Genomic DNA, 15,328 nt, shown 5'->3' with positions numbered 1-15,328 from the left:
TTCAGCATTTCAGGGATAAGGCATTTAACAGTCCCTCCGTGTTTCATTTGTGTTGTATTAATGTGCCACCAGATAGGATTTTTTTTTTTAATCATAAACTCACTTTACATTAAATATTCAACATATTATAAACAATTCATAGATCATGAAACAAAGCAAATCAGAAAAAAAAAAAAAAATCCCACAAACCCATTCATATCTAAACAGCCCGCAGAGTCCATCCCTCTGTCCTTTGGCAATTTTCCACCAAAGCACCAAATCAAAGGCCAGATTGCAAAGTCTTGTTTTGTCCTTGCGGCCTTTCTTCCCCCCTACCACCAATCCAAATGAATAGCCCAGAAAAGTCTTTCCTGGACCAAACTCCTCCAGTTTCCATTACCCAACAAAAACAAAAAAATCACGTTCTTTCATAATCATATCTGTATCGATTGTCCCAGGATACAGAAAGCTGCTTAGTTGCTTTAAAATAAGATTTCACTGCTTACTAAGCAACTTCACAGCAGGCATCTGCCGTACTTCTTGATGCCCATGGATCTGGGAGTAAAGCTTGAGCTGCACAATATTAACAAATATGACCACCATAGTCCATATATAATTGTGGACTCAACCCCATATGGATTTGAATGATTGCAAAATAATGTCCCATGATCTTTTATCTGTGAAGTCTTCTCCAGGCAGGTGTCCATAAGGTCACATGCAACTTTCCGCACCAGCTGTGTAGCCAAATAGTTCAAAGAAACACTCATTTAGCAACCTTGCAGCTTTTTCATTGGCACAGCTGCCCAGTCACTAGAACAGGTCACTAGTCTGGATGAACTAAAACATGTGATGAGCCGTGGGTTGACCACTGGTTGGTTGGGTGGGTTTGGGTTAGAAACTAGGCCAACAATTGCAGGTTAGGGTTGGGTGCAGGTCAGACTGGGTAAGTATGACTAAGAGCCCATGACTAAGCACCCTAAAAGGTGCGAAACGCGTAGGGTGGATGGAGATGCAGATATATTTTTAATTTTTCTACTAATAAAAATATTTTTTAACTGAATATCTCTGGTCCTGTGGATCCGTTTGAGTGCCGGTCAGCTCTGCTTCCTTATCTTCTGTTATACCGCTCCCTTGGAACCTCTTTAGAACCGAAAGAGTCATGTCTCCACTTTAGATGGTGGAATCAAGTAAATAAAAATGCACGTCAGGCCTGTTTCCCAACATTGAGATTTTTATTACTTTAAAAAATGTAAATATAAACACTTAGAAAAATCACCGTAGACACAAACCACAAGCCAAAGAACGACTTTAGCCAGAACATTATTCAGTCCGTGTGTTGGTATTCGTAACAAGTCAGGGGAACTTTATGGCTAGACTAGGAGTTCCTTCAATCTATACGCTTTTATCTTGGATCCGAGAAGGATATAAAAAAATTAAGCCGATTGAGTCATTATAGGAACAGCCATTGCTTTAGGCAGAGATAAATACGACAACCAAAGGCACAGAGTACAGATAAAAGAATACATTATGGACAGATACAACAAAAATACTAAAATAATAAAAAAACAACACATACAACGGGCAACTTAATTAGCATTTTTGCCTGCTTAAACAAACAAAACAGGCTTATTGTACAAACCGAACATTCCTGCATATTTGCATGTATAAATGAGCTGCCATATTGTTCTCAGCATTAAGGCTAGCGTATATAGAAAGCCCGCAGGTTGTTCAATCAATGACAGCTCCAACTCATGATATATATTTATATTCATGTTTATATAGTGACGGGTTTATTCTAGTCCAATAAACGCAGCAGCCAATCGGATATCTGCTTTCACGAATCTACCAGCACTAGACATGTTAAAACTAACTGCTGATTGGCTGCTTTAGGTTTGAATATGGAGGTTACATGTGCCTAGAATTCTGTATAACCCTCATTTATTTAAGGGTCATTTTACCTGCAATTTCATACATTATTATTTTACATTTTTAAAAATAAAAAACACTTATTTCTATTTATTTGTTTGTTTGTTATTGTGTAAATCAATAATTCCTTTGAATTGCTATTTAGTACATGAACGTGTCCATGACATCAATGGGACTCGGTTGCTTTAGCATTGCTGTAATAATCTTAGCTTTAAACGTTCAGCCAGTGGCAAGGGGCTGTCTACAGATATAATAGAGTCGTCTCCATCGCTCTCTTCTGTGGAACAGTCACTTGCTCTTTTGGTGACTACCTTAGAGTCAGGGCTAAGGAAAACACAAATGAGATTATTGCTTGAAGGCGAATTCTCTTTGTTCTGTTTCACTTCATTGCCCCCATACGGCGGCCTATGCAATTTATCCCCTTTAACCCCCTTGGATAAAGGATGAACATAGGTGCTTGGGCATGTTGCCTGCATCTCAGGTTGATCTTCCTGATCAAATAAGGTCCCTTTCTGACAGACACTCTTCTTCCCCAAGGATTTATAAGCTGCCAGGGGCCCCACTTTTTTACCAACATTCACAGGGACAAGCGACACTGCCTTTACATTCTTTACAAAATTGTATGTTTTTGTCCCAGTACCTCCCTGAATCTGAGGCTTAGCGCTGGAGCAGACCATCGGCTTCAAGGCTGGAACTGGTGGTGGTCTGTTCTCTTGTTGACTTGGATCTCTAGATACTTTAATTAGAAGCTTTGGGTGGACTTGTTCCTTAAAATGTAAATCCAATGAGGTTGTTATGGAGTTGTTATCAGTAAGCCCTTGGTTATGGAGACTAAGCGGGACAGGCTTTACATGAACAGACGGAACAGGCTTTACATGAACACGTGGAACAGGCTTTACGTGAACAGATGGAACATGCTTTGCGTCAACAGACAGAACGGGCTTTACTTCAACAGACGGAACGGGCTTAACGTCAACAGACGGAACAGGCTTTACGTCAACAGACGGAACAGGCTTTACGTCAACAGACGGAACAGGCTTTACGTCAACAGACGGAACAGGCTTTACGTCAACAGACGGAACAGGCTTTACGTCAACAGACGGAACAGGCTTTAAGTCAACAGACAGAACAGGCTTTGTTTCAACCGACTGAGCAGGTTTTACATGAACAGGCTTTACATGAACAGGCGGAACATGTTTTAAGTGAACAGGCTTTACATGAACGAGTGGAACAGGCTTTACATGAACAGACGGAACAGGCTTAGATTGCTTTGTTGCTGGATAAGGGACACCACACTGAACAGCATTCTTTAGAAGGACTCTCTCTTTTAAAGGTAACTTGTGAAAGTCTTCCACTTCGTATTGCTTTGAAGTCAACTGTGCCTTATTTTGCTCAATAAGGGTTCCAGGCCGGGCAATTTTATTGCCCACCTCGTCAGATTTCTTTTCTGAAGTTCCCAAGTTGCTGGTGGTTGGTTTGTAACTAAACTCTACCGGATCTTCTACCTCTCTGCTGTCTTTAGTGTGTGCTTGGGGAGACTGGCTAAAAGATGTCGAGTCCCAATCGATACTGCTGAGCTGGAGATCTGAAATCAAGGCAGAAATGTTGGGAGAAGCAGCGGTGAGATGTTGGGGATTGCTTGGTGCCGGAGAAGAACACAAGGCATGGGAAGGATCACTGTCTGTAGTGGGTGATGGGTACACCTCACAATCTGGTTTTGTGTCCAATACAGTTCCTTTCACCGCTGCAGAATCCACATCGCTGAAGAAGCCTAGAAAGTTGCAATTTCTTGCTGGCTTCTCGTGTACATTGCCCGAGTCTCCTCCATCTTCCTTCAACTCCAGTGAAGTCTGCTTTTCCGTAACAGGTTTCAGGCTCAGTTCGGACAACAGAGACGCCACATCATCTAGCTCATCGACAGCTTTGGATTTGGGCTTGCTTTTCTTGCCTGTAAGAGAGAAGTTCATTTAATATCCTTCTTATATGAATAATAGAACAGCTGCAGTTGCTTGTTATGGCAGCCAACAGCCTGATTGCACATTACGTCTTGCTAATGAGATAGATTTGCTGTTTCGAGCACTTTATGTTTAGGGTGACCCCTTCCCCAAGGCAGCACACTACAACGTTGTTCAGACTTTCAGCATTCGTTTAACAGCTCCACTGTAGGGCAGGGCAGGGAAGTTGAAGAACAGCAAGATTTCTTCATAATCGGTTAGTTGGCAAAGGCAGCAGCGTTAGCATCATGGGACATTATACAAGTTATACATTAAAATTCCAAAACCAAAGAACAGTTGGAAAATTAAAGGGAAAGTAAACCATCAATGTTTTCCTTTGACAATCTTTTTTGCAGTTCTTTCACTGGATCAAGAGAAAATATAGATCAGTGCCACCAGCTATGGAAAAAAACAAACAAATAACAGAACCTAATGCAATATTATTAACACTCAGTACAAACAGGGTGTTACATCATAGCTCAGTGTTTGTGTGTCCAGAAGCATAGCAAGTCTATGCACAGATTTTTTTGTGTGTGTTCTAAAATGCTGTACTACTTTCTACAAAATAAAACAAAGTGTTTTAGTGCTGGGCACACACTGAACAGTGTTTTAACACCCTGGTGTTCGATTGGGTGGTGCTAAAGGGGTTGTTCACCTTTAAATTAACTCTTAGTATGATGTTGAGTTATATCCTGAGACTATTTGCAATTGGTTTTCAGTTATTTATCTTTTTATTCAGCAGTTCTCCAGTTTGTAATTTCAGCAATGTGGTTGCTAGTGCCCATATTACCCTAGCAACCTCGCATTAATATGACAAGAGACTGGAGTATTAATAGGAGAGGCCTGAATGGAAAGATGAGTAATAAAACGTAGCCTTACAGAGCATTTGTTTTTTCAGATAGGGTCAGCGAATCCATTTGACAGCTGGAATGAGTCAGAAGAAGGCAAATAATTAAACACCCATAAATAAAGGCCAATTGAAAGGTTGCCTAAAATTGCCATTCTATAACATACTAAAAGCTAACTTAAAGGTGTTCGCCCTTTAACAATATTGTGCGATATATTGTGTGTTCCGTTATTGGTTTGTTTTTTATCATAGCCCGTAGCGTTAACCTATATTTCATCTTGATCCTGGGATATTACGCTGCAAAAACTCCATCACAGAGCAGCAATAAGCTGTGAGTTTTATTTTGACTTTTATATAATGAACATGTGTCACAGAAATGCAGCACAAGTAGGGATTGCCTGAGAGAACAGAACACACACAAGTTTTATACAGGCGAGTGTCTAAAAGACCCCAATGCAGAGGCGTTCTCCATTGATCAGCAACAGACGAGATGGAAGTTGGCAGAGGGAAATGGTTTGGCAAATGATGTCACAAATCCACAGAATCAATGGTATTTTCTAGGGATGCACCAAATCCACTATTTTGTATTAGGGCGAATCCCTGAATCCTTTGTGAAAGATTCGCCCGAATAGCGAACCGAGTATGCAGATTAGGGGATGGGAAAGGAAAAAGTGGAAAAAAAATGTAAACTTCCTTGTTTTGTGCTGAAAAGTCATGTGATTTCCTGCCCTGCCCCTAATTTGCATATGCAAATTACGAGTTGGATTTGGTTCGGCCACGCACAAGGATTTGGCCGAATCCGAAACCTACTGAAAAAGGCCAAATCCTTTATTCGGTGCATCACTAATTAGGGATGCATCGAATCCAGGATTCGGTTCGGGATTTGGCCTTTTTCATCAGGATTTGGATTCGGCCGAATCCTGCTGCCTGGCTGAACCAAATTCAAATTTGCATATGCAAATTAGGGGGGGGGAGGAAAATTGGGTCACTTTTTGGCACACAAAAAATTGTTCCCATTCCTAATTTGCATATGCAAATTAGGATTTGGATTGGTATTGGCAAAGGATTCGGGAATCCAAAGTAGTGGATTTGGTGCATCCCTATCACTAATATATTCACTTACTCATTCAACAGACATATTCACATGCCCCAATTTGAGCTCATTCTAGTCTATATAACAGACACTGGGGGTAATTATTAAGTTCGTGCAGCGTATATTTATTCGCAAATGGTTGTATTGCTTTGATCGTTTGATTGTTTTTCCTGAACGCTGAAATATTGCACTGCTGTGTCCGTCTTTTTCACACAAACGGCTCGCAAATGAGATGGGTATTTGTGGCTGTTCGAGGTCGTAGCGTAGACAGTAATTTATAATTGCAATTTGCGAAAACTGTTCAGCAAATATTTTCTCCGCCACTGAAAATGCAGCGTGTGTGCATAAGTGTGGATAAATATGTGCAATTCTGTTTGCACATTAAATACACCAGTCTTATCCAGTTTTATAAACAGAACCATGTATATCTCAATATGTTCACTGTGCGAATGTGCACTGCACAAAGATGAGCCCCACAGACTTACATTTCAGTTTATTCTCCTCGGCCTCTTGCTTCTCCTTATGAAACAGGGCTACTACGAGGGGGTAGGCGGCTCGGAAGAGAGATTCTTCCTCTATCGTCAGCAAAGGAGACTCGGCAGGATGATCATCGGCAAAAACATAACCGTCTGAAACATAAAGACTTCACATTTACCATGGGGGACCTGTTATTCAGAATGCTCGAGACCTGGCGTTTTCCAGGATAAGGGATCTTTCTGTAACTTGGATCTGCATACCTTAAGTCAATTAAAACATAATTTAAACATTTAGGGGGTTATTTATTAAGTCAAGTTGTAAAATCTCAACCTTTTTTCAGGATTTTTTATCCCGATACTGTAAAGAGGCTGAATCCAAAAATCCGCCATTTCAGTCCTGTCAAGGTCCTATATAAGTCAATGGGCTCTCTCTATTTGAAGTTTTCGTGGTCTGTGCTGGGCTTAGCACGAAAATCTGGCTCTCAGGGTTTTCCGGCAAAAACTGGAAAAATTCGAGCAATACGGGAAGTCTAAAAATGTATGCAATTCAGGAAAATGCCCGTAAAATTGGAGCGATTTGTATTTTTGCTCGATTATATCGAGTTTATCAGCTATCCGATTAAATCAAGTTTTTTTAATTAATACATAAGCTAAAATCGGGCATGGGCGTTTGGTCGTGATTTTTTTAATAATAAAATATGTGATAAATTCAGATTTTAGTAAATAACCCCCTAAATAATCCTTATTGGAGACACAACCATCCTACTGGATTTAATTATATTTTAGTTGGGATCAAGTACAAGCGACTGTTTTATTATTACAGAGAAAAGGAAATCATTTTTAAAAAATTTAATTATTTGATGAAAATGGAGCCTATGGGAGACGGACTTTCCATAATTTGGAGCTTTCTGGATAACAGGTTTCCTGATCTTATACCTGTACCAAGAATGCTGGCGTGCAATTGGATTCTTTTGTTTTTGAAGGTGGAAATGTGCCAGTGTACCAAAGGAGCAGCACGGAATAAACGAAAAGTTGAGATTCAAAAAACACAACTCCCAGCATGCCGCAGAAATCTATAATCTTTTGAATATTCTTTATTTGTTCAGCGTTTTATAGGGGTACAGAAAGGAAAACGGATGGGGGGGGAGGGACACAACATTTTAGGGCACAGTTTCAGAAATCTCTATCTAATCTTAGGTTTTCCAGCATCTGCTTAACTACAATTAAAATATCTTACCCAAAAAGCTCTTTTGTGATTTTGCTCCACAGCAATATGAGAGAGAGAGATTTGGGTTGGTTATCCCCTGCATTAACTGGGTTTAAACCGCAACTCATTTGCCCATCTACCGTGGCATAAAGATTAGAGACCATACCTGGTTTCACCCATTCAATTTCAAAGCAAGGACTTCCATTCCTGATTCTTGTCTTTACAATGCTGTGAAAGGAAATATACAGAGATAATTACCTGTCCAAATCCATTCCGTGCAATGCAAAGGCCTAAGGTGCACTGGATGTTCTGACTGCTGATGTTGGATGGCAGCGGCAGTCAAAACTCTTGTGTTTATTCTGCATAGGTACAGAGAGATAGAAAATGATTGAAATCCCTGCTAATTACCGTATAGCCTGTAGCTGAGACTTGTGCTCTCGGCCAGCCTTCCTCTCATTCATGTCGTAGTACGTCAACAACACCAGCAGTTTCTCACATGAATAATGCCTGGGCCAATCCATTCGCTCAGCCGCAAAATTCTGTACCGGCAAATGGCAGGGCCACAACACGGTTAGAACACACAAAAAAAACAAATTGATATATTTTGCTGAGTGCTGAGCGATCATGCTGGGGCACACACATGCACAATGAGAAATGTTTCCAAGTTGCTCAATATGAACATCTCTTACTCAGCATGGCTGCCCAAATTGGAAGCCGGTTCTCGGCACTGAGGGTCAGGGCCACCACCAGGAGGGCACACGGGTATGGCTATAACGGGCCCGGCTGTGTTGCACTTTTTGAATTATCCAGGCCCCCCTAAACAGGGCTAAGACCAGAAACCACGAAAAGACAAGAATTTGAAGTCCTGAAGCCACGATAAGGCCTGAAGCTACGAAAGGATCTCAAAGGAAACCTAGAAGCTGAAGAAGAAGCTAAGGTAAGTTCCACTGAACACCAATGTGTTTTTTCTTGAACCCCTGGCCACCAATGTTTTTAAAATTATTCTATGGGGCCCCTGACCACCAATGTTTTTATAAAAACTTATGGGGGGGCCTAGAGATTTTTTTTTTTTAATGTATAGGGGGGGCCCTGACAACCAATAATTTTTTTTTAAACTTGTAGGGGGGCCCTGACTGCCAATGTTTTTTTAAAAACTTTTATGGGGGACCCTGGCCGCCAATTTTTTAAGGAGGACCTGACCACAAATGACTTTTTATAACTTGTGAGTGAGGGGGTTTACCGTTTTTAGCGCTGGTGTCTATGTGAACTTTTTAGTGTGGTGTGAGGTGGGGCTTGGGGTCAGGATCTGGGGGGGCGGGGACCAGGGGGCCCAGAAAATTTTGCTGCACGGGGGCCCGTGATTTCTGATGACAGCCCTGCTGAGGGTACAGTCCTCAGTGGGGTCTATTTCTGAATAAATACTGTTGTTTGGCCCATCTGTCTCTATAGGTGCCCTTTAATGGAAGTGACAGATGAACTTCAATAAAAAGTTTCTGCACAAAGGTCTGTCTGTCTCCCCTCCATGTTGTCAGTTGGATGATTTCCAGTTAATAACATTATAAGGGGTGACATGTCGCCAAGGGTTGCCAACGCGGTTTCCTCTAAACAACAGTGGAGGTTTAAATATCGCAGGTGCCATAGGCTTTACTGCTCTAGTGCAGTTAAGAGCATAAATAGTGAATAATTGTCAAACACAAGGATCTTATACGTCACAGAGGACTTCCATGACACTATACGGTTGAGTGCTTTTATACAGGTCATGAGATTCCAAGATGACTTCTAATATCTTTGTGCTTTATGCAAGTTATAATACGCAAGTATCAGAGTCATGTGACACAAATGACATCATTGTACACCAATTATAACTGATGACATCACTAAGCACCATTTATAAGGATATCCTTTACAGGATATACATGGCTCTTGTATATTATACCCATATACATGTATATTTGCGTTGCTTGACCGGTTGCTGGTGAGCAATGAAATACTAGCGGAGACAGGTCATTTCAACTAAGTAACACAAAACGTCTTCAGGATCAGGATCATACTGCAAAAAGTGCAATAAACTCGGCTTTACCTGAAAACACAGAAGGCCGGGTCTCCTCCATTTAAGCACTTTCACAAGCTTATTCTTATTTATGAGAAATTCATCAATGACCTGGAAGGAATCACAACAAGCCAAGCTGGTCATGTTCAGTGCAATGGTCCCCTGTATCATTAATTAAGGTTATTAAAGAAGTGTCCTTTACCGGGTGGAATGGGAAACCTTCAAGGCGCTGTGCTTTCCTATGAAGAACAAACATTATCAGCGATCACTGAGCCCCAGCATTTCCCATAAGCCCCCTTGTGTGTTGGCTGTTTAGTCCAATGGAATAGACTTCGGCACAGTTACACCCAGCATACCTCCTGATATTGAACTCCGCTGAATTTTCTACCTTCTCTCGCTGATCCTTATGCCAGTCACAGGGGCAACGATAATCGTAGTCATGTGGTTCACAGAACCGGTCGCTCTCGCACATCTTACAGCCGTTGCGCTCGTGATCTTTGGCTGAACCTATAACAAATATATACCTGGGTAAGCAACACATGGACTTCACACACTATGTTTCATCTATTATACTGTTACATAGTAGGGGCAGGCATAGAGAAGCATTGGCACTCAAGCAGTAGTGGAAGCACTGCTCTGCTGTCAGGGAATTCTAACTGTTGTAGTTCTGCAACAAGTGGAACAGCAGCTTTTGATTATCCCTTCTATCCTTTTTTATCGACCACTGAAATAGTCTTTTCTCCCCACATCACTCCATGCTTTAAAGGAGAATTCAACCCTAACATTAAAAAAACCCTACCCCCCTACCCTACATAGACCCCCCCCAGCCTGAAGTTGGCCATAGACGCAAAGATCTGATCGTACGAATCGAGGATTCGTACGATTTTCGGAACGTGTGCGGAGAGTCCCGACATTTTTCGTCCGGCGGAGATCGGTCGTTTGGTCGATCGGACAGGTTAGAAAATTTCTGTCGGCTGCCGATAATATCTCTGCGTGTATTGCCGATCGTACGATTTTCAGTGGGAGACTGTCACTAGCTTTGGTTGGACATAGATATCGTACGATTGCTGTCAGGGGCAGAACATTGCTGATCTCTTCTTTAACTAATCTGACTGGTAAGACTTTGATCTGAATGGTTAGTGGCGGGTCGGGAGATGGGAAAATCCGATCGTACGATGATTCGTACGATCGGATCTTTCCATCTATGGCCATCTTAAGTGTTAACCTGGGCAAATGCCCCTAACGTTTTACTTACCCCTCCGTGTAGATTCAGGCATCGGAGTTCACGGGCGCCATTTCAGCCACTTCTGTAATCTTCGGAATGAGACGGGCGCTTCTGTAATTTTCGTGAGTTTTGGCGCATGTGCAGTTGTCGGGAAACAGAAAATTGCTCCAACTGCGCATGCACCACCACGCTGGTCTCATTCAGTAGATTTCCGAAGAGAAGAAGATGGCGCCCGTGAACTCCGATGCCTGAATCTGCACCGAGGGGTAAGTAAAACGTTAGGGGCATTTGCCTGGGGTAACACCTAAGGTGGCCATAGATGCAAAGATCCGCTCGTTTGGCAACATCGACAAACGAGCTGATCTTTCCCAGATATGCCATTAACAAGCATGGCTATATCGGGTGTAATCTGATTGTTTGGCCATATGGCCGAACGATCCGATTACGATGTGCCCTGGGTTCCGGCTGGATCGGTCGGGTCAAAATCAAACCTGACCGATCGACCGATCTCCGCCGGACGAAAGATGTCGGGACACGCCACACACGATCCGAAAATCGTACGAATCCTCGATTCGTACGATAGGATCCGTGTATCTAAGGCCACCTTTAGGCTGGGGGGAGGAAGGAGGGGGTGTATTTAGGGTAGGGGGGTAAGGATTTTTTAACGATAGGGTTGAATTTTCCTTTAACAGCTTGCCTGCCATACATTGTAGAATCTACATTCTGAAGTACCCAACTGTCAGTGCTGTAGATTCTATTCTGGGTCCTGTTCTGTTCTATGGGGATATAGGTGGAATGCACTATATGACCAGACTATTGGGTGGGAAGGCGCTTGCAGGGCTCATCCAATTACTGGTCACTAATCTACCCCCACCTTGCAAAATGTACCTTGGTTACAATCTTTGTGGATCACTCTCTCTCTTTGGCTAAGGACACGTGACACACAGCCATGACTTCTCTCCACCTGCATTTTCTACACCAGGGATCCCCAACCCTTTCAACCCGTGAACAACATTCAGAAGTAAAAGGTGTTGCTTGAAAATTGTTCTTGGGGTGCCATATAAGGGCTGTCATCCTAAAGTGCTGGCTCTTTCTGAAAGCACATGACCAGGCAAAATGACCTGAGATGCACCTACACACCAATATTACAACTAAATAAAAAATACACTTGCTGGTTCAGGAATGAAATTTTATATTGTAGAGTGAATTATTGGACAGCAGAACGCCCTGTAAATGTGCCACAAAGCAACATGAGATGCCAGGAAGAGAAGAAGGACAGAAGGAGCTGGGTACCTGGGTGGCAGCAAACAGAACAGTGAGTTTTCTTCTTAGGGGCTTTCGTGGTGCCCCGAACATTACAGTCCTTCTCCCACAGATAGAACCTAAGGGAAAATAGCAATGTATAGTGAATCAACAGGGGCCTGGATAGTACATTAGGCTACGGACATAGGTGATATGGTCCTCAATTGAACGGATTTACCACTTGGCTGATTTACTATCTGAATAAGTCCAAGGAAATACCAGTGAAGAAGACAAATGTTTTAGCCCAGCTATTGTCTCAGGTCAAAATAGGCTGAATTGTAATCCAATATTTGCCCAGATATGGGGTGCACTGTGCAGCCCCTCTGTTTTCCCCAAATGGCCTATGAGGCTCTCATCATTGGTGTATGTTGTGCCCCTGCCCAGTGAAAGGGGCTCCCATGGGACCAGACAGTGAAATGGGAGTTGGGTCTGACTATTGCTCACCCTGCTAAACAAGTAAAGGGAACAATTCCCTAATGCTCTGATGCTGTTGCATTGATGATGACCAGAGCCTTCCCTAGTGTAATAAGCCAATTTATTGTATGTGTGATTATTCAAATCATTAATCCCAGAAGCAGCAGCCCCCTTAGTAACTTTATGCAGGGGTTTGTTGGCACCCAATGCAAATAATACATAATTATTCTACTTAAAAGTTGTTTTACCTTTGCAGCAAACTCTCTCCCTTCAGCATCTCGATCAGCTTCAAGGCCTGTACTTTTCGGACTCCAGGCACCCCCTATAAACAAAAAAGATTTGTGAATACTCATAACAAACTGAATCCTGGCCCAATGCCATTATGAACCATTACTATTTATCGCCATAGTACCACAACACCATTTTAAGGCCTATGTCAGATTCTAATGTTGCAATGTAATTATCCTACCGCACACCTGTAGTTCACCAATCCTGCAAGCTGGTGGTGCGTTCCTTCCGTTGACCCGGCCGGGTCCCTTAGCAACCAATGTGTAAAAGAAACGGATCCACACACACACCGATTAGTGCAGTTGGGGATTATCCCCTTTTATTCAGCCACCAAACATCAACGTTTCGGGGGGGAACACCCACCCTTCATCAGGATACAATTATTTGTGCAGTCACCCATTTAAACCCAACTTCCCACGCCTTCTTTTCCCATCATGCAATTTGCCATAAAAATGAACCCTTATGTGGGATACAGGAAATTCGACCTATATGTTACATACAATAAAGCAATCAATTTGGTACGACAGTCCACAAAATGATCTTTTTCTTTCTCAAAGTGCCCATGTGCAATAATTATTATAAAATATGGTATCAAAACATTATTTTAAACAACTTTTTCTAAAAAACCACTTTTAGAAAAAGTTGTTTAAAATAATGTTTTGATACCATATTTTATAATAATTATTGCACATGGGCACTTTGAGAAAGAAAAAGATCATTTTGTGGACTGTCGTACCAAATTGATTGCTTTATTGTATGTAACATATAGGTCGAATTTCCTGTATCCCACATAAGGGTTCATTTTTATGGCAAATTGCATGATGGGAAAAGAAGGCGTGGGAAGTTGGGTTTAAATGGGTGACTGCACAAATAATTGTATCCTGATGAAGGGTGGGTGTTCCCCCCCGAAACGTTGATGTTTGGTGGCTGAATAAAAGGGGATAATCCCCAACTGCACTAATCGGTGTGTGTGTGGATCCGTTTCTTTTACACATAGATTCTAATGTTGGCCATAAATTGGCGTGTGTGTGTGTGTGTGTGTGTTCAAAGCAACTCAATTTCAACAAATACACCTCTGAGGCCAATTGGAAAGTTTTACCTTCCTCTGGAACAACTGGAACAAATATGCAGGTTTCATTTAGACCAGTGATCCCCAACCAGTGGCTCGTGAACAACATGTTGCTCACCAACCCCTTGGTCATCTGTCATGAAAGCCTACATTAGAACCTTTTAAATGGCTCCCTTGACATACCCTTTAGGCCCACAGACTTTGTTTAAAGGACAAGGAAACTTAAACTAAAGAAGTAGGTAGAAATGTTGAACATTATGTTTTGTGCTTCTGTACCAGCCCAAGACAACCACAGCCCTTTAGCAGTAAAGATCTGTGTCTCCAAAGATGCCCCAGTAGCTCCCCATCTTCTTTTCTGCTGATTCACTGCACATGCTCTGTGCTGCTGTCACTTACTGAGCTTAGGGACCCACTCACAATATACAGTACACATAGAATAGAAATGTCACAATATAAGGCTGATTAGTAATTAATACAGATAATTACTACATGGCAACACAGAAACCAGTGCAATTAGCATCAGAATTTAATAATCAGCAAACCTGTAGCATCAGCTTATATTACAGCCAGGGAAGCTCATTTTCTGCTGGATAATTAGTGACGAGCCCTAAGCTTAGCTTCTCAATAGCCAATCAGAGCCCACTGAGCATGTGAGTGTCACAGACACTTTCCAAGATGGTGACCCCCTGTGACAAGTTTGAAGTCCTGGATCATTGCTGCTATTGACAAGCTGAAACTTTAGGCTAGAGCAATAATGCAGTATGTAAAACATGGCATTTTTAGCCCTATTAATGTTTAGGGTTTAGTTATGCTTTAATGACATCACCGTTTAAATATAACTTGGTTCTAAAACAGGCTTTCAGTCAGGTCCATAGAACAGTTAATAGAATTGTTCACCATTGGTTTTCATTTTTTATTATTTGTGGTTTTTGAGTTATTTGGTTTTTTATTCAGCAGCAGTTTCAGCAATCTGATTGCTAGAGTCCAAATTACCCTAGCAACCATGCACTGATTTGAAAAAGAGCCTATAATATGAATATGAATATGAATAGGAGAGGCCTGAATAGAAAGATGAGTAATAAAAAGTAGCAATAACAACACATTTGTAGCCTTACAGAGCATTTGCTTTTATATGGGGTCAGTGACCCCCATTTGAAAGCTGAAAAGAGACAAATAATGCAAAAACTATAGAAAAAAAATTAAGACCAAAAGTTGCTTAGATTGGCTATTTTATAACAAACTAAAAGTTAACGTAAAGGGGAACTACCCCTTTTAAACAGGACTGATCTGGATCATTGCATCAAGAAGCCAGTGGAATGTGCACACATTTGGGCTTTATTGGTGTGTAAAGATTGCACCGTTAGAAAGAGCAGTTATAATTATAGGAAGAGAGGTGTCTGCACATTTCTAGGGGGTGGATTTTGTGCCACGTGGCTGAACACAGGACGAGTAGCTGAC

General features: G+C 41.7%; 1 protein-coding gene across 2 annotated transcripts in view; it reads right to left on the bottom strand.

The window, feature by feature from the left end:
* Positions 1–1,192: 1,192 nt before the first annotated feature.
* The window catches only part of LOC108717192 (flap endonuclease GEN homolog 1), a 33,576-nt gene continuing 19,440 nt past the window's right edge, over positions 1,193–15,328 (bottom strand). For both annotated transcript variants that reach the window (XM_041563566.1, XM_041563567.1), the window contains exons 6-14: positions 12,762–12,835; positions 12,091–12,179; positions 9,929–10,079; positions 9,775–9,811; positions 9,603–9,683; positions 7,931–8,061; positions 7,689–7,750; positions 6,325–6,468; positions 1,193–3,853 (exon numbers count right to left, since the gene is read on the bottom strand). In XM_041563566.1, coding sequence (XP_041419500.1) covers positions 2,091–3,853; positions 6,325–6,468; positions 7,689–7,750; positions 7,931–8,061; positions 9,603–9,683; positions 9,775–9,811; positions 9,929–10,079; positions 12,091–12,179; positions 12,762–12,835 — 2,532 coding nt within the window. In that variant the 3' untranslated portion in view covers positions 1,193–2,090. The remainder of the gene's footprint in view (positions 3,854–6,324; positions 6,469–7,688; positions 7,751–7,930; positions 8,062–9,602; positions 9,684–9,774; positions 9,812–9,928; positions 10,080–12,090; positions 12,180–12,761; positions 12,836–15,328) is intronic.

Source organism: Xenopus laevis, chromosome 5L (assembly GCF_017654675.1).
Source record: "Xenopus laevis strain J_2021 chromosome 5L, Xenopus_laevis_v10.1, whole genome shotgun sequence".
Classification (NCBI taxonomy): domain Eukaryota; kingdom Metazoa; phylum Chordata; class Amphibia; order Anura; family Pipidae; genus Xenopus; species Xenopus laevis.
This window is presented reverse-complemented; position numbering and strand designations above follow the sequence as displayed.